The sequence below is a fragment of the Apodemus sylvaticus genome, chromosome 7, assembly GCF_947179515.1.
Source record: "Apodemus sylvaticus chromosome 7, mApoSyl1.1, whole genome shotgun sequence".
In the NCBI taxonomy this organism is placed as follows: Eukaryota; Metazoa; Chordata; class Mammalia; order Rodentia; family Muridae; genus Apodemus; species Apodemus sylvaticus.
Window position 1 is genome coordinate 42085933 of NC_067478.1, and position 25307 is coordinate 42111239.

Consider the following 25307-nt stretch of genomic DNA (forward strand, 5'->3'; position numbering starts at 1 on the left):
GCAGATCTTGTCACAAAAACTTCAATAAATGATATCTGTTTCCTGGTTACTTTAAGAACTCAATCAAAAGACCAACAGCTACAGGAAGTCTACCCACAGAAAGGACTGAATGAGTTGAAGGTGTTTTCACTTGCAAAATATACATTACAGCACACCAGGAAAAACATATTGAGAATAGGAAAACCTGGAAGGACAAGCCAGCTTGTTATTTATGTTCATTCACAAACGCTGTTCTCTTGGATATTGCTAAGAAATTGATTTTTATCTGGTTTTCCCAAGGTTATTTCTTTATTATGGTCTTAGAGATGAAACATTTTAACACTGAGTTATATATGCTATCAGCCTATTTGCTTTAAAATCTGAAGGAACACAGGTTACTGTAGAAAGTGCCATGAGTAAGCAAGAGGTTTAAAAATGAGAAATAGTGGGCTGGAGAGATGGCTCAGTGGTTTAGAGCATTGACTGCTGTTCCAGAGGTCCTGAGTTCAAATCCTACCAACCACATGGTGGCTCACAACCATCTGTATATGGGGATCCAATGCCCTCTTTTAGTGCGTCTAAAGACTGCGACAGTATACTCATACACATAAGATAAATAAGTCTTAAAATGAGAAATAGCTGTTGCTTAATTTGTTTATAAGCAGTGATTTAGCCTCCCATCTAGATGAAAGGATAAACACGGACTCTGATTATCACCAAATGCCGTTACACAGTTCCTGGTTTACCACATTGCCTCTAGTCTCCTAAAAAACTGCAATTAAATGTCAAGCAAGGGGTAAATAAAAATAAATTCATCCTGAAAAAAAGTAAATGCTGCTTACACCCCTTATAGCTAATGTTGAAATACAAGACAATCATTGTAAAATTACTTTTTATATTCCTAATGAGATTTTCCTTTCAAAGTGTGAGCCTTCCCTCATAGCCCTGAGCTTTTAACCAAGAAATGCAAACTTTTCAGTGTTTGTTTTTTGTTCTTGATATTAAATAACCAAAGTCAAAGTCTACAGGTAGAGTGTGCCTTCCTTCCTGTTTAGCTCTTGTAGCTTTTGCTGCCATATCATATGCAGCAATAGCCACCCTCACCTGATGCTTGGCCATCTTCAATCCCTCCAAAATCTTAAAGTCCTCCTTGTCCTGTGGAAGGAAAGAGGAGAACTCAAAGCCTTTGTTCCAGTAAAAAGTATGTTTGGCCATGAAGGCCTTGTTTAAGGATTGGGCTGGGAAGATACTTTATAGTGCAAACAGCTGGCTTATTTGTGGGTCGATTTGGAGGAGGTCAGAGGGCACAGGCCTAGAGGCCCATGAATGTTCACTGTATCTGGATCCCCTCAGGTCCTGTGATAGAAAAGGGAGTTTGTGTTCTTAAATCCTGGATGGACTTTGGTCCATAACTTTGCCCTTTTATTTGGCTCCTAAAGCAGCAAGTTCCTCATATCCTTTAAATAAAGCTTCTAATTGCTTTCTTCCCTTTTGGTCTGTAGAGAATCAAATACAGCTTAATTATTGCTGAAACAAAACAATGTGAGTTCATACAGACCTAGTCTCAAAAACCATCACATGACCTTCAACTATATGCATTGGAAAGATTCTGTACTGAGAAAAAGATGAGTATTAAAACAAAGGCCCACTGGTGAACATGCCATTTCCATTCCCCTCTGCTTCAGGGCAAAGATTGGCAGGTTAGCCTGATCCTTACTTAGTCAATAGAGGATTCAGGGCATGCTATAAACTACAGAATTTAACCTCTACACTTTATGAGATAGGTTTTGGTAATTCTCATTTTCTTCATTTGTATTTTCGAGTCCTTTCACTAACTTTCTAATTAGTAGTGACACTGAGTAGATGGCTTTATTCTCAGCAGTGTTTTTAAAACTACAGGGAGCAGGAGTAGGGTAGATATGCAAAACAAACATGGTGTAACAAGATAGAAAATATTAGGAAATATTAAATAAGTCTAGCTAATTCAGTTTTGATGAGATATTTCTGTTGTTTATTAAAACTTTAATACGTGTTGATCTTTTCATTTTCTGATTGCTCCTTTTTGAAGCTAATCTGACAGGCTTGTTCTACAAATGCTCCTGAGTACTGCTCTCAGTCAGCTCACATCTGATGTCCTCACGGCATCAGCCTGACTCTGAACATGCTAAACTCTCAGGTTTGTCTCAGGATTACTTACAAGCATTGGTTCCAGTGGTTTCATTCATTTTGGAAGTAAGAAATTTAAAAATGTTATTAAAAATGTTCTTTATCTTTTTTAAATTAAGTATGATAACTAGCTTTCTTAAAAATAAATCTTCTAAACCAAGAACTTATTTTCCAAATAAACTTGAAAATATTCTTAGTTTTACAAGAAATATTTAGTTAATGATTTACAAATGCAGCATTTAATATAGCAGTTACATAATAAATATTTAGTAAATGACTCACAAATACAGCATTTATTATTAGCATAGTTATAGAATACACAATAAAACAGAAAACAATAACATAATAAGAACCCTTCTAAACTTTGGTACCTTTGCTCTTTTCCGAAGAAGTTTTGCTAGTCGAACCACATATGGCTTAAATTCTCGCTGATGTATGCCCTGCCTTCTGACTTCTAAGCCTGAGTCATCTGAAGCTTCAGGAATAAAGGCCCACCGGTACCTAGCAGTGGGAGAAGGCTTATATTAGTAACACAACACTGTTATCAAAGATAAGCTACATCATTCAGCACAAAGAACATGGCCCCAATGCATGCAGACTGAAGTGCCTGCTGAGCCAGGCTTCACTCAGTAGAAGTACAGTTTACCATCTGAAGCTCAGTGGTGGTGGCACATGCTTTTAATCCCAGCCCTCAGGGGGGAGGAGTAGAAGCAGGGTGGTGTCTGTGAATTCAAGGCTAGTCTGGTCTACAAATAGAGTTCCAGGACAGCCAGGGCTACATAGAGAAACCTTGGCTCAAAAACAAAAACAAAAAAACACCAAACAAATAAAACCCCCAACTATCTCAGAGCTGTATCATAACAGGACAACTTGTAATGTACGCATCACCATTTTATTCATTAGCAAAATCAGTATTAAAAATGTTTCCTCTATCTAACAGACAAAATATATTGTGTTGCTGTAGTAACTGCCTCAAGCTTATAGTCCTCCCACCTCAGTCCCTTCCTGAGTGATCTGTAGGAAACTGCTACATCTGTACTGTAACAAAGTTGATTATTCCAGCATGTAAAAGTGTACTAGAAGGAAGACTTTCCTTTACAGGAACTGTCAGTACTGCTAGACTCTTGTACTGTATGTATCCTTCCAGGGAGTTTATGCATAGAAAAGCACATATTCACAGACTCAACCCTCAGACTTTCAGAAACAAACCACTACCCAAGTCACATGAGAGCTGTGGGCGCAACAGCTCTGGGGTGGAGTGCTTGCCTGCCATACTGAAGAGCCTGGGCTCCATCCCCAGCACTAAGACAATCCACCAAAAATGAAAGCAGGCACAACTGCTGTTTGGACTACCTTGAGCTTTTTATTGTTTTTTTTCTTATGCGTTTTTCCATACTACACAGCCAAGATAAACTTTCTAAAATGCAAGCCTAATAATAACACTTAACCTATTAAGTGCTTCAGTGGCTTCACATTATCCTACGTTACATCTATATTCTTTTTACAATACTTTACATATAGTGAGTCGCTTTGTAGCCTCTCCTTTCAACACCAAACTCTAGCAGTACAGATCTTTTAACACCTCCAGTTCTGCCTGTGTTCATAGCGAGCCTCTAACTGTACACCATCTCTGTTTACAACTCCTTTCTGGATGTCCTCTGGGCCTCAAAGTTGGCTGCAATCTCAAGCTGTCATCATAACATCCTTCCCATGCTTGGCTCTGTCCCCTCCACTAAACTTCCAGCTTCTGAGTCTGCACCCCACTGCTCCACATCTAGGGGGTGCTCTAGCTGTTAAGTGAGTGGTCTGGGAACATATCCACAGCAACCATTTAGTGCTAATAACTGCTATACCACTCTTTCCAATACAGAAAGGTTTTAGTGGAAACTTATGAATACCTCAACCTATACAAAGAACTTAAGGTGACCAAATGTATTTTGAAAAATATCCATTTAATATTCTTGCTTTTACTTACATCTGAAACTGAGGAAGATTTTCAGAGGGCAATGCCAGAGCCAAATCCAAAAACTTGCAAGCAGAGAGATAGAGGTTTAACCACCTCTGGCTGTTATATGATGTGGAGAAGCCGTTACCTCCAGTGTAGGTTGTCTCCAGACCTGCTGCAGATGGCCCTGATGTCCTGTAAGCAGACAGGTGTGTCATCAGCAGGACCTTTGACTCACAGGAAACACTAAAGACCAACTTGTCTCTTCCACAGCCATACTGATGGCCAGGAGGTACAGTGCTCACAACTATGTTGTATTTTGAAAACTTGGCTCTACAGGCACTATATATCCTGTTGTATGAGGTAGGGTATCTCATTAGCTTAGAGCTAACCAAGTAGGCTCGACTGGCTGGACAGTGAGTCCCGGTGATCAGCTTTGTCTACTTAGAGCATGACTGCAAATGCATGAACCACCCCCTCCCACCTTTTTCTGTTTTTATTCTCTGTGTAAGAGGGCTTGGCTACACACACACACACACACACACACACACACACACCATATACATCTCTGGTATTTGTAGCAGTCAAAAGAGGTTACTGGATCCCCTGGAACTGGAGTGACGGCTGTGAGCTGAAATGTGAGTGCTAGGAAGTGAATCCTATTCTTCAGCAAGAGCACAGAGTTCTTAACTGCTCAGTCATCTCCAGCTTATACACGTAGACATTTTACATGTGTTCAGGAATAGAACTCAGGTGCTCACACATGGTAAGCATTAGATACTGAGCTAGCTACTATACACTCAACTGGGAACATTGTGGAAGACTTATGGATACCCTGGTCACAGGTTACCTGCCATACTGGTTTTATTATGTATCACAAGTTTTAGAGACTAGATCTTACTTAACTTACTCTGTAGACCAGGCTGGCCTCGAATTCAGAAATCCGCCTGCCTCTGCCTCCCAGAGTGCTGGGATTACAGATGTGCGCCACCACGCCCGGCTAGATCTTACTTCTAAAACTAACATGACTAACATGACTAATGTAATTGAATTAACACTGAATTATATTAAGTGGATTCTTTGTGTAGAGGCTGACATCCATAAATGGTGATAATTTAGTCTATCATGTTTCCTGACTAAATAAAATTATATTAAAACATAAATAATTGAAGTATTCATTTTTTAAAGATTTATTTTTTATTTTATGTGTATGGTAATTCTGCCCACATTTCTGTGTACCATGTGTCAGTTCCCTTGGAAGTGTAGGTATGGACATTCCCATGTGGGTGATGAGAATTGAACCAGGCCCTCTGAGAGAGTTGTCAGTGCTCTTCACCATTGAGCCATCTCTCTAGCCCCAAATAATGGAAGTATGTGGCTAGTGGGGTATCTAAACTCTCCTGAGTAGCTTCAGGTAACTTGAGGAACTCAGAAATGAAAGCACACGTTACCGTGAAATATCTTCATCAGCAGTGAGCTCCTGCTCCATCAGTAAGAACACCTGCACCTGGAGACCATGAAGGAAATGTTCACTTTCATGAGGGTATGCCATTTTGCACCATATCTTTGGTGGAAGTGGGGCTTGGGAGGCTTTGCTTCAGGAAGTCTTAGACATCTCTGAAGTGAGCTCAACTGGGCTGTATGCTGCACTTGAAGAGGAGTGTATGCCTTGCATCAGACTAACGTCCAGCCCAACTGTCTCTCACTAGGGGTAGGACTGCAGGGGCCACTAGTCCTGTTGACTGTGACAAAGCCAAAACTGCCAAAGAGACCAAGAATTAAACCAGATGAGATATGTAAGGGTTCACAGGCAGTTGGATATCTACACAATCTGAGGCATAAGTTACTTAGGAACATGGAATCTGACTTGTTTTCACTATTTTCAACTTCAGACATTACCATGAATTGATAATATTGAGTTTAGTTTTCACCTAAAAAACATTTGGAAATTAATCACACTGTTTTTCAGTTTATAGTTATAACCTCATAAAATTAACTCACAAGTTCTGTGATCATGGTAGGCCAGAGTGAGGTAAGGTGTTGTGGAGACATTCTTAAAAGTAACACTCTGAAAAACAGGAACACTTGAGAGTGAAGTGTCGGCACCTGGGGCAGACGGAGACTTTCAACCAATCTCTCTGAAAAAAACCACAGCATATTTTTAATGCCTAAGGAATTCCAATTATAAAACTTAATGTCTAGTCTAGACATAAAAAAAACCCTCCAATCTTTCGCAGGCTGCTTCTTTCATTAGAAGTTAAGGAGTTACATGAAATATGTACAAAAATCAAGAATTTTCTTATTAGATTTAGTAGATTCTATAATGTAGCAACTAAAAGTTTCCAATGTTTAAATTCTCTAAGGACAGAATAAGAAGGTGGTACTGGTCCATGAATTATATATTGAATAAAGATTAAATGTAGACACAAAGGAGCCAGGCGTGGAATCCCAGCACTTGTGAGGTTGGTAAAGCAAGCAAGACTGGAAGCCAGACTGTATACAATACAATGAGACCTGATCTCAAAACATATCCATCCAAACCCAAAGCAAGCAAGCAAGCAAGCAAGCAAGCAAGCAACCAACCAACCAACCAACCAAAGGACTCACAGAGGACTGTTCTATATCTGAAATTAGGTATTTAGAGTCAACAGAATCACTTTCATGTGAGTGCCTGGGTTCTTGAGGTTAGAGGCTGCACAATACTCCCTGAGCAGCAAATAGTTTGGTTATGGGTGAAGGTATTTGGTAGCTATGAGTGATGTATCCTTTGGATACAGTCACCTTGATGTGACTCATGATGAATGTTTTCAAAACTCTTATATAAACAATTAGAATGGTTCACTTCTAGCCTAGAAAGTTAAACACTTGTTTTTTTTTTATTTGTAAAAACAGTATTATTTAGAGTTGTATTAGGGTTTATATTTCCTTGGCAGAAACATTCTGCCAAAACTCTTGTCCATGGACTTACAGACTGCTTTAGCTACCTTATCTATGAATGTCCTTTTATATAGCATTGAGTCTGACCACTGAGCTCAAGTAAAAGCTCAAAGAAGTGATGCAGTGGGCTCATGTTGGAAGAATGGTAGAATGTCCATTTGAAAATAGAGTTACAGTGCCCAATTAAGAGACAGTAGCCTGTAGGGCGGGGCAAGTTTCTCTTGTGTATGCTTTGAATCAGCGTTAAACACATGGTGCTATATTTATTTTAATATGGCTATTTTTTCCATAGTCAGCATTCATGACTCTAGGGGTCAAGGATAGAAGTGGAAATCCTACTATTCAGAGACCCACCTGGTCACTCACTAGCAAAAATTTTCTTCCCCCTCCCATCCCTGATCTTATGCTCCGTTGGCCCAGAAGTATTGCTTCCTAAGGGGGTAGTGCTTCTAAATGGAGATACAACCACTGCGTTGAACTGGATGCTAAGACTTACTTCCCCATGGTTACTTTTTCACGTCCCTGAGTCAAAGCAAAGACTTGTATTTGTAGCAGGAATGACTTATCCAGACTATTAAGGAGAAATTCTTCTCCCAAATGAAGGTTAAGGAAGGTGCAAGTGATCCAGTAGGGTGTCTCAGCAGCTTCTCAGGCCCTGCTAGTAAAGTCAATGGAAAGCTACAACCCAATCTAGGTAGATTAATATGCCAGACTGAAGTTTTGGGTAGAGACTAGGGGGTTGAAGAAGTATAGAATAAGTAGAAGGTGGATAGAAGTAGTAGTTATGGTCTAGTTTTAGAAAGGAAGGTCCTAATTATTCCCTATTTTGTTAAGAATATTATGTGTGCAGACATATGTACACACACACACACACACACACACACACACACCAAGATTTTTTCCCTAGTTTTACATTTCTTACATTGTAATAAAACCTTGATTGAATTGAGCTATAAAATCTCTATTATCATTTTAAGTTCTGGAATATCAAAAGATCAAGTATTCCTCAAGGGATTTTCCCACCTATCCTATGGAAAGAATCTCTTTGTTTTCAGTTGTTTGTGGAAGAGTTATTTAAGAAGCAATTGTGACTTTATTTGGAAATTGAAGTATGTCAGATGTGGTTGAATGTAGACCAGAGATGGTCTGATGATGGGTGGGTCAACTTGAATGGAGTGAAGGATGCTTAGAGCTGTCTGTCTGTCTGTGAGTGTGTGACATAAACTGTACCATCATGTTCTGGTTGCATTTGTTGAATGTGGATTCTGAGGACAAGGTGAGCAGACTCCAGTAGGTTTATTTCTCGATTCCTTTAAAACTCCCTGTTCTGGGACAGGCTGAGTTCCCAACTCTATGACACAGGCGAAAGAAACTAGCAGACTTAAACAACACCATGTCCTTGGGCACAGCTAGAAAGTAGACTATTTGTAACAGGAATTACTGTTGTTTATACCAGTGTATAGCATGTCTGTGGTGGAATGGAAACTGGAAGCACAGCTGTGAAGAACCACTTTTCAGTGGGAACCGTAGTGTTCTTCCCCTAGTCATTCCTGATGGATGTTTCAGGTGTGCGATTTGAAGTTGCCACTGTTGTTCCCTAGTTGTTTCTCCAGTGGTCTCTCTGGCGCTGTGAGGGTCACAGGATGCTTTGCTGTCCATCTGCCATGTTTATCTACTGCTTGCAACTTGTCCTACCTGTCCTTGCTGCAGACTTAATAACTCACTCATCTGAAAACCAAAGTACAGCTACTGTAGACCATTCTCTAGAATAACAGAATGGACTTCCAGAAAAGAATGACATGTAATGTGGGTCAGTGACAAGGGAAGGATCTTTCCTTAATGTGTTTTTTTTTTTTTTTTTAATGAAAAAAGCAGTGTGTGTTGTGCCTGCCTTTTCTTTTTCTTTCATCAAGTACTACTGTCGCAACTTTTTAACATTAGATTCTAGCTTCTTTGGCCTTTATTCTTTTTGTTCTTTTATTTAGAAGCTACCTTGGGTTTATTTTTGTATGGTATAGTTAAGAATCTCTTTTATTTCCTGGAATAAATTAGTACTCTCTATTTTACTATTGACTATTTTAAGTAAATTGATAAAGAAATCAACTGTCTAGAGATGCTATGCTTTCTCATTTTCAAAGACCTATAGAATCTATTCATAGTATCATAGAGCTTATTCTGTTTGCAAACTCAGAAGAAATCATAAAAATCTGACTGTGATCCTGGCTTGGAATAATAGTGTAAGGAGTATGTTAGGTCTAAAAGTAAACATTCTGGTTGTACATGCTCAGGTATGTGCACACTCAGGTATGCCCATACATGTGCACACTTTTATCCATGAACAATTTCCTGGTTATCCAAGTCACATCTGTGCTTAGGAAGGCATGTGGACTTAATACCAAGCTATGTGCTAGGGAGCTTGGATGCCTACAATTATGCTGTACCCATGGGGGCAGCCATCCTCTTAAAAAGGGCAGTCACTGTGCTCTCACTTCCCCAGTGTGCAGATGACCACTGCTGGAGTACTTAGCCCTACTTTGTAAGCCAATCCAATATATTCCTCTTCTGCAGATTCCTGTCTATGTGCCAGTTCCAAATTAGACATTCAGATGTTTGTGACTGGCAACAATTCCTGGCTCTCCCTTATTTTGTTCTCTTGTTTGTATTTCCTGACCTCTTGTCCACAACTAAAGCACAGTGATATATTTGCATAGAGTGAGACAGTCACTATCTCAATTTGCTATGAATTTTTCTGATATTTGAACCAAACAATGAACCATAATGTTTAGAATAAGTCTTTCAAATTCAGTGTTGATTTCTTTTACATAATGAAGCTGAAAATTTTTCAGTTATGTAATACTGTCTATCAACCCACACTTAGTTTATCTCAACCCAAATTAAAATTTAGTAAAGGTCTTTTCTAAGAAACAACAGAAAAACAAAACCCCAAAACCCCAAATAAATGTACCCCAAATCCCTATAATTCAGACTAGAGAGAAGATAAAAGGTTTTAATAACTTACCTTGTATGTCTGGAAGATACTTTTGGTACTGGTCAATTTCACTGCTAAAAATGGCAAAGGCCAGTCTTTTGAGAAGCATGGCTCTCTGTTCTAGCTCCACATCCCGATTTGCAAAAAGGTTCAGAGAACTGCTCTGGGCCACAGCTACTCGAGCTATAAAAAGGAATGGAAGCAGAGGGCCAGTTAGCCACCGGAAAATGATCATTCCTTATTTAGGATGAGTCAATACCCCATGACATACACACTGAGGTGCAGAAAAGCTGGCGGACAGTGTGAACATACACATGCCAGAAAGTCGAATGGCAGGATTGTGAAGCAGACAGACAAGAAAACTTAGAACTGTGAATTTTCGAAGGTAAAATAACCAATATTACTATTAATAAAGCTATCTGTTTAAATCATCTGTATTACTTTAAAAAACATTTCTGGAGAGATCAGGGTGGTCTGACTTCCTAGCTTTTATATTGAGCTCCTTGCTCCGGACTCACTCTGCTATTGCCATATTGTCTTGCTGGTTGTGACATGAACTCACTGAATTTGCTTTCACTCCAAGACCTTTGTAATTTTGTTCCCTATGCTGGGAATTCCATTTCTAGGAAGGGTTGGATCCCTCAGTTTCATGTCCAATATGAGCTCTTTGCTGTTGTAATTCAATACACAGTGTCCCATTTTATTTCCTTTACAACCTTACTTCTGAATTAAAAATTTTTTTTTTATAAATGTTAGCATCTTTCAATACATATTTGATGAATGGAAAAGAGAATGAAGGAAAGGCAGTTCAATGACTGGCCCAACTTGGGATCTAGCTCATGGGGGAGCACTAAGGCCTGTCACGGTTACTGATGCTGTGATGTGCTTATAGACGGGCCTGGCATGGCTGTCCTCTGAGAGGCCCTAGTAGCAGCTGTCTGAGATAGATGCAGATATCTACACCCAACCCTAAGACTGGTCAGAGACCCCTATGGTTGAATTAGGGGAAGGATTCAAGAAGCTGAAGGGAAGGGTGACCCCCATAGGAACACCAGCAGTCTCAACTAACCTGGACTCCAGGGTGCTCCCAGAGACTAAGGCACCAACCAGGCAGCATACAAGGGCTGCTCCAAGGCCCCCAGCACAAAGATAGCAGATGACTGCCTGGTCTGGATGGCCTCTGGTAGAGAAGCTGTGTGTGTGTGTGTGTGTGTGTGTGTGTGTGTGTGTGTAGTACCCTCTGGGAGGCAAGGAGGAGGGGGAAATGAGATCAGGAACTGTGGGACGGGGCCCTGGAGGGGGAACAATGGCTGGAAAGTAAATAAAGAATTAAAAACCCCACACAGTAATTTTCTAGATTATTTGCAACCTGAAAATGGTACACCTTTTATTGTAAAAGTCATACAGCAGATCAGCTGACACAGTATCTAATGAGCATCCACATTCTGTGCCACCCACTTGGCTCTGAACTGCGAATGGAGCTCTAAAGTTAAGTACTTGCCTAGCATGCATGTAGCCTGGGATTTGGTTTCCAACATTATCACAAACAAACAAGCAAACAAACAAGCAAACACACAGAGCTGCAAGAAAACTAGATAAGGTAACATGACACCCTTTCTCCAGATAAGAAAGCTTTGGAGCCACACAGTACAGACTCATGGAGTCCCAGTGGGTACAGTTCAGCTTAGTCACACTGTTTCTCTCCTTTCCCTTCCCCCACTTCTCTTTCTTGAAGATCCAGAGCCACAGCAATTTAGAGTGCACTCTTGCCGAGTTTAGATCCAATTGCCTATATTCAGTCTTCTTATCGTGTCAGTGATTACTGAATGCCTATCATATGCTGGTAATGAGGATGTGTGCGGTGAAAATAAAAAAACAGTTTTCCTTGCCATCAAGTTGTCTTCGGTACGGTCTGTATTGGTGGTACACACGCATTTACTCACTCACTCACTCACTCACTCACTCACTCACTCACTCACTCACTGTCGGCATGAGGGCTCTCCCCAGGGCCTTGGTAGCATCTATATCCCGTCTTACTCTCACTCACACCTGCTTTATTCTCTCCTCCCCAGTCACCAGCTCTCTTCATTTCCTACAGAGCTCTCATTCTGTGTCTGTATCTTGCCTTGACTCCTAGGGTCTTGCATTATCACTGTCCTTTCCCATAGTGTCTCTTATGTCTCATAACTTAAAAAAAAATCTTTATATAAGGGGAAACATGTGAAGCTTGTCTTTCTCAGCCTATTTGCATAGGCATCTGTGTTTAACTTGACAAAGAGCTAAGTCAGTACTTTTCAAAAGAGAATAGTGCATGGTGAGGATGGATGTACAAGAAAAGCTCCTTGGGCTGTCACAGCACTCACTCATTAAATCCCTGAAGGTTGTCTTGTCATGTGTCATCAGGTTGTCCATGATTGCTCTCCAGCTGAAAGACACAGGGTTACCATATCAACTAAGATCCTACTCTTACTGAGGCCTTCTACCGTTGCTAGACAGTGACTGATGTGAACAAACTATGATGTGCGGCAGTGAGAGAGGACTTACTGACTAACACAGGAGGCATCCATCTGAAAGAAGCTGGGATCCATGAACAGGTCGAAGGCTTCTTTTTTCCAGGCTCTCCGTGTATACTGATACCCACTAAGACTGCTGAGCAGCTGGACACAGGCTCGGTAACTAGGGGCATTATGTGCACTGTACAGAAAAAATACATTAAACCATATAATATTTCACGTCAGTCATGATCTTGAGTTTATGTATCTTCACATTTACCTCAGATACTGACATGGAAACAAGAAACATAAGAAAAATGAGACACGAAAAAACGTAACCATTATATAAGAAGAGTCCAGGTAAGAATAATATTTTGTAGTTGAGGCCCACAGTAGCATAAGGGTTTCTAGACTTTCTAGGAGAGTGTGAATTAGCAGAAATCTACTAGAATCACATGGTACCTGTGATTTCGGAGGTAGGGCACAACATAATGCATAATGTTTACAAGTAAAGGGATAACACGCTCTTTTTCGTCACTGTAGAAAACCATATCCAGAAGATGAGCCAATACCTACAAAGCAGAGAAAAACAAGTTCATCTACATGCTGAGACTGGGGCCGGGGTGGGTATTGATTTTCAACTTGGAAGAAAACCAAAAATACTTACAGAAAGGAAAATCTACACGGAGATAGAGAAGTATAGAAACACTCAGGTTTCTTCTATGTGAGTAAAAACTGAACTTACAAGTTGAACTTCAGCATTCTCTTTCTTAGAGAGTTAAAAAGAAGCTTAAGAAAACCTAGAAGTTATGGGCTCTTCACATCCCAGATCAGTCAATAGCCATACACTGTCATTCATGTTCCCTTCCCTGCGTAAAGACCCAGCATCCACACCTGGAAGGGGTAACGCCATATAACACTAAAACCAAACCATGTCAAACCATGAGAACGGACATGAAAACATTGCTAGTTGATTGTACATGCTTTATACTTGACTACCTCTATTCTTCCATGCTATAATCAGATATGAAATACTTTTATTTCTTAAAATATAAACTTAAAAAAATGAGGGATAGGGAGATAAGACATAGTTTATCTTGAGGCAAATCTGAATGATCAAGGGCCAGAAACATGGATCCTCAACATCCTGCATTACAAATGTTCTTCTGTGGGCATCTTCAGGACTTTCATAGTTATCTCACAAAAAGGCAAAAATCAAGGTAATTATCACATACTTTGCTGAGGGAAAGTAGGTAATAGGTTACACAGCATAGTATAAAACTCTTTTATAAGAGAAAACTCTTTTAGAAGTTTTAGAAGCCATTGGTGTTCTGCTCAGGAAATTTTCCCCTGTGCCCATGTATTTGAGGCTCTTCCCCACTTTCTCCTCTTATCCTGTTCCCCTTGTCCCTTCCCACATTATTTTACTTTACTGTTCCATTTTTAACACTAAAATTCTATGAGATTTGTGGCGTTTGTTGTTCTGAGAATGACTTCGTAGACTTGACACAATAATCTCTAGTTCCATCCATTCTTAAACAAATGACATATATTTACTTTTCATGTCTGAAAATAATGCCATTGTGTGTGTGTGTGTGTGTGTGTGTGTGTGTGCGTGCCCCATTTTCTTTATCCATCCATTTACTGATGGGAATTCAGGCAAATTCTATAATTTCATTATTCTGAATGTGCAGCAATAATTATCATGAAGGGATGGATCTCTGTAGTGATTTTGATTCTGTTGTAAATACCTAAATGTGGTATAGAGGACTCATGAGATTTGGAATTTACCTGAACAACTCCTAGACAGCATATTACAGAGATACTTGCACAATTTACAGTAGTAAAGTTATGGAACCAACGAGGAACAAAAAAAAAAGGGTGTGGGGAAGAAAAAGTGGCATTTATATACAGCAGACTGTTTTGTAACCATTAAAGCAATGAAGCTATGTTATTTCCAGGAAAACAGATGCAAGTAGAGATAATTACATTGAGGAAGGTAAGTCAATACCAGAAAGACAAATTCTATTTGTAGTCCTTGACTTTAAACAAGTACATAAAATCATGATTGTATGACATGAAAGTCGAAACAAAACTCCCAAGAGGAACAAAGGTACTAAATGAGGGTGGGTGGGCAGGAGTTAGGAAGATGGGAAAGTGGTTGGGATATTTTTAATACATAGCATATACTCATCTGAATATGTCTTTATATAACAGGACCATGTACAATAAGAACACACAACAAAAAGTCTAAGAATTTCATTAAAACACAAATACTACAAACTTAGGCAAAAACCTAACCAAGGATATCAAGGACCTCCACAGCAAAATGTATCAAGCATTGACAAAAGGAATTAAATGGGACATTAGAAAATAGAAAGGCCTCATGTGTTCATGGATTAACAGAGTTCATACTATGAAAACTGTCACAGCACTCAAAGCAATCTGCAGATTTCAATGCAATTTCTATTACAATAGTCATGCTATTCTTCAGAGAAACAAACAAAAACAAACATGTAAGAACACTAAGCAAAAAGAGCAGAGCTGAAGGTACCACAATATTCAAACAGTATTACAGAGCTACAGTAACAGATCCAGTATGGCAAAGGCATAAGAACTGAACAATGGGATAGAAGAGAAAACTGAGAAATAAGCCAGATATCTATCTACAGTAGTCTGATTTTTGAAAAGGGCACCAAAAGGTGAAGGACATTTTTTATTTAAACAAGTACAACTGGGGAAATTCCTTATCTACACATGAGATTCAGAGAAGACTAAAACCGGATCAATTCAAAATAGAAAGACCTTAGGGTTAATACCTGCAATGCTAAAACTACTAGAAGGAAACATAAGGCATTCGCTTCAAGACTGCTTTCTGAATAGGACTTCAACAGTTTAGGGAGTAACTGCAAGAATTGACAAATGCGATTTGTTATCAAATTAAAAAGCTTCTGCACAACAAAGGCGCAGTATACAAAAAAGTCTCTAAAAACTATTTATTTCACAGATGATTAAGAGCCAAACACATAGAGAGTTGGCTCAGCGGTTAAGAGAACTGACTGCTCTTCTGAAGGTCCTGATTTCAAATCCCAGCAAACACATGGAAGCTCATAACCATCTGTAAAGAGATCGGATGCCCTCTTCTGAAAAACAGCTACAGTGTACTTACATATAATAAGTAAATAAATCTTTAAAAAAAAGGAGCCAAATACATATAGCCCCCATCCCCCAAATAAACAGACAGATGAATGGAGATACTTTTAAAGTGAAAATAAACAAGTGGCCAATCTATACATGAAAAATGCAAACAAGGCTGGGCATGGTGTAACAGGCCGATAATCCCAGCACTTGGGAGGCAGAACAGGCAGATCTCTGAGTTTGAGGCCAGCCTCATTTACTGAGCAAGTTCCAACATCGTCAGGGCTACACAGAGAAAATGTGTCTCAAAAAAAACCCCCCAAAAAGCAAGCAACCAACCAACCAACAACAAAAAACCCCCACATTTTCTGTATTCATTCTTCTGTTGTGTAACATTTGGGTTGTTTGCAGTTTCTAGCTATCATAAACAAGGCCACTATTAACATAGTGGAATAGGTGCCCCTGTGGTATGGTGGGGCATCTTTTGGGTATATTCCCAAGAGTGGTATTGCTGTGTTTTCAGGTAGATCTATTTCCAATTTTCTGAGGAACCTCCAGATTGGTTTCCAGAGTGGTTGTACCAGTTTGCCATCCCACCAACAATGGAGGGTCTTTCTCCATATTCTTGCCAACATGTGCTGTCACCTGAAGTTTTGATCTTACCCATTCTGATTGGTGTTAGGTAGAATCTCAGGGTCATTTTGATTTGCATTTCTCTGATCACTAAGGACTTTGAGTATTTCTTTAGTTGTTCCTCAGCCATTGGAGATTTCTCTGTTGTGAACTCTTGTTTTAGTTCTATAACCCATTTTTTTATTGGGTTGTCTGGCGTTTTGGAGGTTAGCTTGTTGAGTTCTTTATATATTTTGGATATTAGCCCTCTATCTGATGTGGGGTTAGTGAAGACTTTTTTTCCCAATCTGTAGGTTGTTCATGTCTTTTGCCTTACAGAAGCTTTCCAGTTTCATGAAGTCCCATTTATCAATTCTTGATCTTAGAGCATGAACCACTGGAGTTCTGTTTGGGATATTTTCCCCTATGCCAATGAGTTTAAGATGTCCTATGACAGAAGAATGGATACAGAAAATGTGGTTCACTTACAAAATGAAATACTACTCAGCTCTTAAGAATGAGGACATTCTGAGTTTTGCAGGCAAATGGATGGAACTAGAAAATATCATCCTGAGTGAGGTAATTCAGACCCAAAAGAACATACATTGTATGTACTCACTATAAGTGAATATTAGTCCAAAAAAATAGTGCCAAATACCCAAGATACAGTCCACAGAACTCAAAAAGGTCAACAAGCTGAAGGGCCCAAGTGAGGACGCCTCATTCCCACTTGCGAGGGAGAAGGAAGCAACCACAAGGTGGGAGGGAGAAATCTGGGAAGAAAAGGGGTGTGGAGAGGGAAACATGATCAGGATTTGGGTGGGTGGGGGGAAAGGACTGAAATCCTTGAGGGCCAGCAGAAAGAATGGAAACATGCAACCTTGGAAGGTAGGAGATTGGGGGGGGGGGATCCTCCAGAATGTACCAGAGACATGGGAGGTGAGAGACTCCCAGGACTCAAAGAGAGGGACCTTAAATGAAGTGCCCTACATTGGGGAGAGGGAGCTTGTAGAGCCCACCTCCAGCAGAAATTCAGGGCATCCCACAGTTAAAACTCTGACCTATAATTGTTCCTGTCTGAAAGAACTGCAGGGATGGAAATGGAGAAGAACATGAGGAAAAGGAGGTCCAGTGACAGGCTCAAAGCGGGATCCAGCTCAAGGAGAGGCCCCAAGGCCTGACACTAAGACTGAGGCTATGGAGTACTCACAAAAAGGGACCTATCATGACTGTCTCCGAAAGACCCAACAAGCAGCTGAAAAAGTCAGATGCAGATATTTGCACCCAATGGACAGCAGCTGGTGACCCCGGTGGTTGAATTAGGGGAAAACTGGAAGAAACTAAGGTGGAGGGATCCCTGAAATCCCTCAGATACTAGACCACCAACCAGGCAGCATACACCAGCTGATATGGGGCCCCCAAAACATATACAGCAGAGGACTGCCAGGTTTGGGTTTAGTCAGTGAAGATGCACCTAATCCTCAAGAGATTGGAGGCCCTAGGGAGTTTAGAGGTATGGTGTGTGTGTGTGTGGGGGAGATGAGGGCCTGGGGGGTGGGGACATCCTTGTGGAGACAGAGGAGTGGGGAGGAGGTATGGGATGGGGAGCAGTGGGAGGTGGCCTGGGAGGGGAATAAAATCTGGAGTTTATGATAAATAAATTTTAACAAAAGAACAAAATAGAGAAAATCAAAAGCAAATGTGGCAGAAGAGGGCAGAGGACCTTTTGTGAAATGGTCAGAACTTAAACTAGTTCAAACACTATGGAAATTGGTAGGGAGGATCCTCAAAAAATGAAAAATATATGGGGCAAGTAGGAGAACAGTATCTTAAGATCACTATCATTTAACAAACAATAAGACAAATATAGTCAAGGCCAAACCCCTGCATCTAGAGCTGGAAAGAAAACACAGGAGGACCTGAGTGTGGACTGTCAGCATCCTCACACAAACTGAGAGTGGCCGGCGGTGTGTATGTAGATCCCCAACACTGGCAAGGCCGAGACAGTTGGATCCAAGGCTTCTGGCCAACCATTCTCCAGTTTCAGTGAGGAGACTGAAAAATAAAAGGTACAAAATAAAAGAAGAGAACAGGGGGCTAGAAATATGGCTCAGTGGTTAAGAGCACTGACTGCTCTTCCAGAGGTCCTGAGTTCAATTCCCAGCAACCACATGGTGGCTCACAACCATCTGTAATGGGATCCTATGCCCTCTTGTGGAATGTCTGAAGACCGCTACAGTGTACTCATATAAAAAAAAAATCTTAAAAAAAAAAAAAGAAGAAGAAAGAAGGAGGAGGAGGAGGAGGAGCAGGAGTACACCTGAGGTCAACCTATGGCTTTCACATGCACAGGTGTACAGGGATGTCTACACATATATTTGCACACACACAAACATATAGACATACAGTGCCCCACATTGTCCTATACTTGAAAATTCTATGTACCAGTAATTTCTAGAATAAATGATTTTTGAAATTCAAAACTCTTGTATGAGAATTTCTGACTGATATATACTATTTGTTTGTCTGAGTATACAAGTGAAAACACTTGATAATGTTTACCTCAGAGAGCAACGTCAGTGCATGGACACTATATACAGAAGGAGTTATGTTTGAGGTTTCCATTGCAGGTGATAGCATATCTAAGTAAGAGAAAAGACAGTAGATGATGATTAGTATTTTCTCACTGAAAAAAGATACTAGCTGCGGGGTGGCGGTGGTGGCGCACGCCTTTAATCCTAGCACTTGGGAGGCAGAGGCAGGCAGATTTCTGCGTTCGAGGCCAGCCTGGTCTACAGAGTGAGTTCCAGGACAGCCAGGGCTACACAGAGAAACCCTGTCTTGAAAAAACCAAAAAAAACAAAAAAAAAACTCAAAAAAAGATACTAGCTAACAACAACAACAACAACAACAATAATAATAAAAGGATGAACTTATGTTTCAGGGCTAACTAACCCTGATGAGTAAATATATGCTGAGAGAATGAGAGTACAGAGTGATACCTTCAACATCAGACTCTAAATTGGTTCCATCCACCATTATTTTGGGAGAAGGTTTAACTTCCAGGTTCCGTCGGAGCCATGTTGTCTGTTCCAGAGAGGAACCAGCAATTGCACCGATAGCATCCACTATTTTGTGAGTTACATCCTAGAGAAACAAGGAAGATCCAGGTTTGTGTACACACAGAAAATGAGCTAACACAGTTAGAAAGATCATCATCGATTATTTTATATGACTCCTAATTTTAACTTAATTTTGATAATAACCCTGAATTCAGAATGCCTTACCTGAAGGTCTCTTTGGTCCTTTTTATTTTCCAAACTAGGGTTTTTCATAATAAACTCATTCAAAACCCTGTAAGAGCCATTAAAAAAATTAATCAGTCCAAAGAAAATGAAAATGAAGTCACATAATTTCTTGTAGAGTTTTCTGATAATTAACATTTATGCATAGAAAGACACAATGGTGCTAAGAGCAGTATTATTTGTACGAATTCTCAAGTGGAAGAGATCCAGATGCCTTGCAATAACAGCAGGAGAATCTGTGGTTAAGGTGTAAATACTAATGATAACAAATCATACTTGATATTTTCTGTCCTTCAGCACCCGTGCCAGTGTCTCGTGAATCTGGGGCTATAAATGACTTCCCTCATGCCTAGGATGCTGAGCAAATCATTATCCACTTCAATGACGTATGTAAGTGGACAGGCACTATTCTAAGAATTTAATAAATATTAACTCTTTTTTTGTTTTGTTTTTTCCAGACAGGGTTTCTCTGTGTAGACCAGGCTGGCTTCGAACACAGAAATCCGCCTGCCTCTGCCTCCCAAGTTCTGGGATTAAAGGCATGCGCCACCACTGCCTGGCAACATTAACTCTTTAAATCCTCTTAACAAGCTTATGAGATAGGCACTCTTACTGTTTCCATTTTGCAGAGGAAAGGTTAAATGACAGAGCTGAAGGTCATATATCTAAGTAGAGGAGCTGAGTAACTACCTAACATCCTCAGCATTTCTTAGAGTTCAATGTCATCTTCTAGAATCCACTCCCTTCTACCTCTTTTTCACTTCCTTTCCTGGTGATCAAATACATTTGAAAACAGTCCCCTCCTTCCCACTCCACCTAGCCTTGCTGCTCTGTTTCTTCCTGCTTCTCAATCTTGGTGCTCCTCTAATCTCCAACCCCACCTCATACCATTCCTTACCATCTCAACTTCTTCAGGATCTGCTATCTCGTTCTCTACATGTATGTGCTATGATAAGCATGTGGAGGTCAGAGGACACGTGCAGCTACAGGTCCTTGTCCTCCACCATGTTTACTGTCCATTGCGTATGGCATGCTAGATGGCTCACAGGCTTCCAGGGACTACTGTCTGCCTCTCAGCTCCCTGCAGCAGCACAGGGCATCGTGTAGGTTGTATGGATCTGGGCTCAGGACTTCATGTTTTCTTTGCAAGTACTTTACCCACTGAGCCACCTCTTTGGGTCTTCATCTTTCTTTGCAGATGCCACACAGACTCTCCTGGCTTTTCAAATTTTCTGGTGACTTAAAATTTGTAGCTCCTTACTCTTCTTTTTCCTGTTTTCTAAATGCCAGCATCAGTTGTTCACACCTTATCACCTTCTACTGAAATACGATTCCTAGCCCCAATCCTAATTACCATCCTCTCACCCCATGACTCCTTACGTCTTGCAGTCATGTCAATCTCTTGTTCACTACTTTCATTCATATTGCAATGAAAGTCAGGTTTCTTCCCAAGCAGCTCCCATATCTTTTTACCTAATTCTTATTATCTCACTGCCTGTGACATACCATTGTCAAACCAGATGATGTAGCTTGTCTCAGTGTACCCTTTCCTGCCTGTCTTTATAAAGACTTTTTATTTTTACTCTTACCATTGTGATTAATTTACCAGGTTTTTAATTAGGGTTCTATCATGAATTCTCAAACTTGACACTACCTAAACTAAGGCTTACTGTTAGTGAGGTAAGGGTGACAGTCATTTACCAAATAATCACAGATATTATTAGCTTAGATCTAGAAACTCCAACTAACAAAAAGAAACAGACTTTTAGAAGACTCTGTGCCCCTCTTCTGTGAAGTTCCTTTTAGGATGGCATGCACTTACCCATTTTTCCCCCACAGTGCTTCCTTACTAATCCCAAATGATGACCATTTTAATAGTTTTATGCCAAGTGTTCCATATCATATATGTGTCTACACATACTATATTCTTTCCTAGCCCCTTCCACTTAGAGACCTTTTATGTGTGGTTCTGAACCTCAAGATGTCTGTGAATAGCCAGATCACATGGCCACACAAAACATGTTCTTCACCAAACAGGAGAGTGAGTATTAGGCTTTTATCAAAAGTATATGTATGTATGTGTATATATGTATACATATGTATAGATATATATTTCTGTGTGTACTGTTGGAGACTGAACTTGAGTTCTTTTTCTTAATAAGTATTTGTTTTTTTAACTGAAATTTGTTTCTAAGCCTTCAAAATAACATGTTAAAAGAGATTACTTACCCAAGTATAAGAAACTGTCCTGGGGCTGGGAGACTCAGCTGTATAGAATCTTTTAGAAGGATCAATAATGATGTCCAACTGTCCACTAAATTGGGCACTGGAATTCTGAAAGATAAGACAGTTTGTATACATAGAAACCATAGTAAACTTTAATTTTGTCTTCTTGCAGTTCTTAACACATGTTCTGATCTTAAGTTTTAAACTTTTAAAGACCAAGAAAGAACAGAATTTCTAAAAATCTTGTAGTTTTTACTAAGAAAGGGAAGTACATTTAAAACACTCGATGTAATTTCTTATGGTTTCCTATGGAAATCTCTTCTCCCATACACTCTCAAAAACAAAATATAACTGCATTAATTCTTTTAAACTGTAGTCCAGCTATGCTGCACACAACCTTCCATCTGTAAAGGAATGAGCATGCTATCTGTTTCAGTTCAATCTTTACCTAACTTGAGCCTAAACAGAGACTGTATGCAGTTCTTCTCCAAGTCCCTCAATGTGAATATGCTAAAACTCCGATTTATTTATGTTAGTCACAAATTAAACTGAAGAAGATTAAGAGTCAGGCTCTCAAGGAAGAATTGTATTAGAACACTGCCCCTGCTCAGGGTCAGCTAATAGCAAAGGAGAACACCAACCAGAAAGATGTTTTTAAGTTATTAATTTGTTTTTTGAGACAAAGTCTCTTGCTATCCTAAAACTCACTACCAGGCTGGCCTAAAGCTTATAGAGATCTCCCTGCCTCTGTTCCCATGTGTCAGTACTAAAGTCATGCAACACTACGCCCAGCACTGATTTTTTAAAAAAGACAATCAAAGTGTATTGGTGCACATTCACTTCTATCAATCAAACAGTAATCAATTTAGAGGCAGTGAACACAACTTCGATAGAAGATAGTTTCCTGCTGTTCAGTATTTTAATATCCACATACTGTTGTGATATCCTACATCACCTACATCTTTGGAGTGTGGATCTATGCAGCTCATTAGCATGCCCACGACTCCACTACCAGCCACATTTCTCTAGAGCTTCTTCCTTTTCCTTCAGAGGAAACGACAGCCGGAGCAAACTCACTACTTTAGGAAAGAACTCCAGTGCGTTTCCTTGTAGCTTCCAAAGCTTGACAGGTGGCAATGGAGTATGGAGAGGTCTAGATGAGCATCTTACCGTTGTATATATGCGTAGAAAAACTGAAGCATGCAGACTTCCAGAGAAAGATGTTTCTATAAACAAGAAGTTAGTGTTACAGTGAAGCAGACGACGCTTTGCTCTTTCATTATTGCAACTACTCTGACTTGTTCTATATGTTTTTAATTAAAAAATTCAAATGTTGGTTTGTTATTTTAAAACACATGTAATTTTTCCTCTGCTTAGTAGGGAAAAATTCATAAATCAAGAGCTTTTTAAAACTTAGAAACTACACAGACTAAATGGCCATTAAAGAGGACTTGTAGACTATCAAGTTTTGATATGTAAGAAGATGGCTGAAGGTTTGTCTTTATCAGAATAAATCTTTATACAATGGTCATTTATTCTGAAAGCATCGCAGCTATACACATTTCTAAGCCACTTAGATTTGGTAATTTCAGTATTAGGTTGAGATTTTTAGATTGCATGCGTATAGGCCTATTTTAGTATATACATCTGTTAAATCAGTATAATTAGATCAATTAAGATTAATTCTTAAAACTTTTTTAATCAATTGTAAAACAATTGATACCTTTTAAGACTTATTTTTAGTTTATATGTTTATGTGAGTACCTAAGTGTGTGTGTGTGTGTGTGTGTGTGTGTGTGTGTCTATGGAGGCCAGAAGAGGACACTGGATCCCCTCCTCTGGAGCTGCAGTTATAGGTTGTGAGAAAAATCAATAAAACGAAACTGATGCTCACTGCCCTTTACCAATTGTTCTCTTCAGGCCTTTCCTTCTCACTACATGTACATACACACAAAATGTGGTGATTAAGCCTTCAGTACAGGGCAGCACTAGTCTGGACAGGATACAGTTTTATATTCTTTGCCCTCATGTGTATGATGCTAATCATCCACCTCAAAATACTATAGAGAGTCAAGCAGCAAACTAAAAATCTCAAGACCAACACACCGGAGGAAGTTTCACAGTAGTCAGGTAATCGCTGACTATTGTAAGAGGCTGGTGGTATAGATCAGTGTCAAAGACTGGGCTAACATGCATGAGGCCCTGAGTGTGATCCTTAACACTGTAACAAAGGCAGTTACATCACTCTCTATTGACAAATACATCTTTTCTTTTGGCAATTCAACAAGAAAAAACGATTTAAATATTTTTGGCTATCTGTAATGATCCTTAAAGATATGATTATTCTTGTTTGGCATGGTTCAAAGTCTCATGTTTATGGTTAGTAAATCTACACAATTATAAACTTGTAGTACTGTCTTGACAAAGCAGAAAATAGAAGTCTAGAGACTAGCAATGTTAAGTGGATATAGACTGTTACATTTATTTCCAGTGGTCCTCTCAAGTGAACAGAAGGTCACAGGGACAAGAGAGGTTTACACAATAAGGCACTGATATGGGATGCCAGATAATGAGAGCTGAAACTAGATGTCAGGGAACACAAAATTGGCAGTGAAGAAATCCATTATAGAACCATTTTTAGCAAAATGTCCCATTTGTGTTACTTTTGTACAAAAATACCTTTGAGTGAGCTTCTTCATCTAGTGTGCTGCTGGCTTGTGTTTGCTTACCTGTGTGTGGAAGCATGCACCATGTGCCTTCCTACTGGGCTGAGTGCTGCATCTGTCTCCTGCTCCGCACATTTTCTCTAACCTCTCAGAGGTTAGGATCCCAAAACCTCCTTTCCTGGCTTCCGGAGCCCAGACATCACAATCACAAAGTACAGAATCATAAAGGTCAAGAAATGCTGCTGTATAGAACAGTGTTTATAGCAAAACCTTGGAAGCTTATAGAACTGAGAAATTCAATGGAAAAGAAAGCATCAAGTAAACTGTGAAACTAGAAAGTAGATTTTGGGCTCCTGTGTCTGTGTTCTTTAATGGGCCAAAAATCCTCACTAATAATTTAGACCCTGAGTCCTGACTGTTTCCGATGTACATGCAGAGAAAAACAGTTAGCTGGTGGCTGCAGGAGGGGCTATACTAGCAAGGAACTCAAGGAAGGTGCTGTACAATAACCCCTGAAATCTGCACAGCAATCACAATGAAATTACTACATGAAAAGTTCTTATCAGCCCCATTTCTGAAACTGAATTCCAAACAAAAGCAAAGCTTCCTCACCTTGTCCTTGGCTATGGCTGGAGGCTGCTTTAAAACTTCTTTCACAGTCTGGATAACAGTTTCTGCTCTCATGACACTGATGGAACGAACCAGTTCCACTAGTAAAAGCTGTTCTTCACTGGCTGCAGGAATGACCTGGAGAACACATCACGGTCACTGTATTTATGCAGGATGTGCATGTGTAAATCTTTTAAGGGAAGTTACAGAAAGAATATTTTATGACCCCATCTTAATGTAAAG

At 39.8% G+C, this 25307-nt stretch overlaps 1 protein-coding gene across 6 annotated transcripts in view; it reads right to left on the bottom strand.

Moving 5' to 3' along the window:
* The window catches only part of Dop1a (DOP1 leucine zipper like protein A), a 101582-nt gene that overhangs the window by 1504 nt on the left and 74771 nt on the right, over positions 1-25307 (bottom strand). For 3 of the 6 annotated variants that reach the window (XM_052187707.1, XM_052187705.1, XM_052187706.1), the window contains 15 exons: positions 25068-25202; positions 22960-23015; positions 21793-21897; positions 19546-19612; positions 19261-19405; positions 18821-18900; positions 12971-13080; positions 12561-12710; positions 12380-12441; positions 10047-10199; positions 6092-6228; positions 5542-5597; positions 4121-4285; positions 2517-2646; positions 1084-1134 (listed from right to left, as the gene is read on the bottom strand). In XM_052187707.1, the coding sequence (XP_052043667.1) occupies positions 1084-1134; positions 2517-2646; positions 4121-4285; positions 5542-5597; positions 6092-6228; positions 10047-10199; positions 12380-12441; positions 12561-12710; positions 12971-13080; positions 18821-18900; positions 19261-19405; positions 19546-19612; positions 21793-21897; positions 22960-23015; positions 25068-25202 (1602 nt within the window). Of the gene's footprint in view, positions 1-1083; positions 1135-2516; positions 2647-4120; positions 4286-5541; positions 5598-6091; positions 6229-10046; positions 10200-12379; positions 12442-12560; positions 12711-12970; positions 13081-18203; positions 18314-18820; positions 18901-19260; positions 19406-19545; positions 19613-21792; positions 21898-22959; positions 23016-25067; positions 25203-25307 lie in introns of those variants that run through there. The other 3 variants (XM_052187710.1, XM_052187708.1, XM_052187711.1) reach the window with 2 other exon arrangements.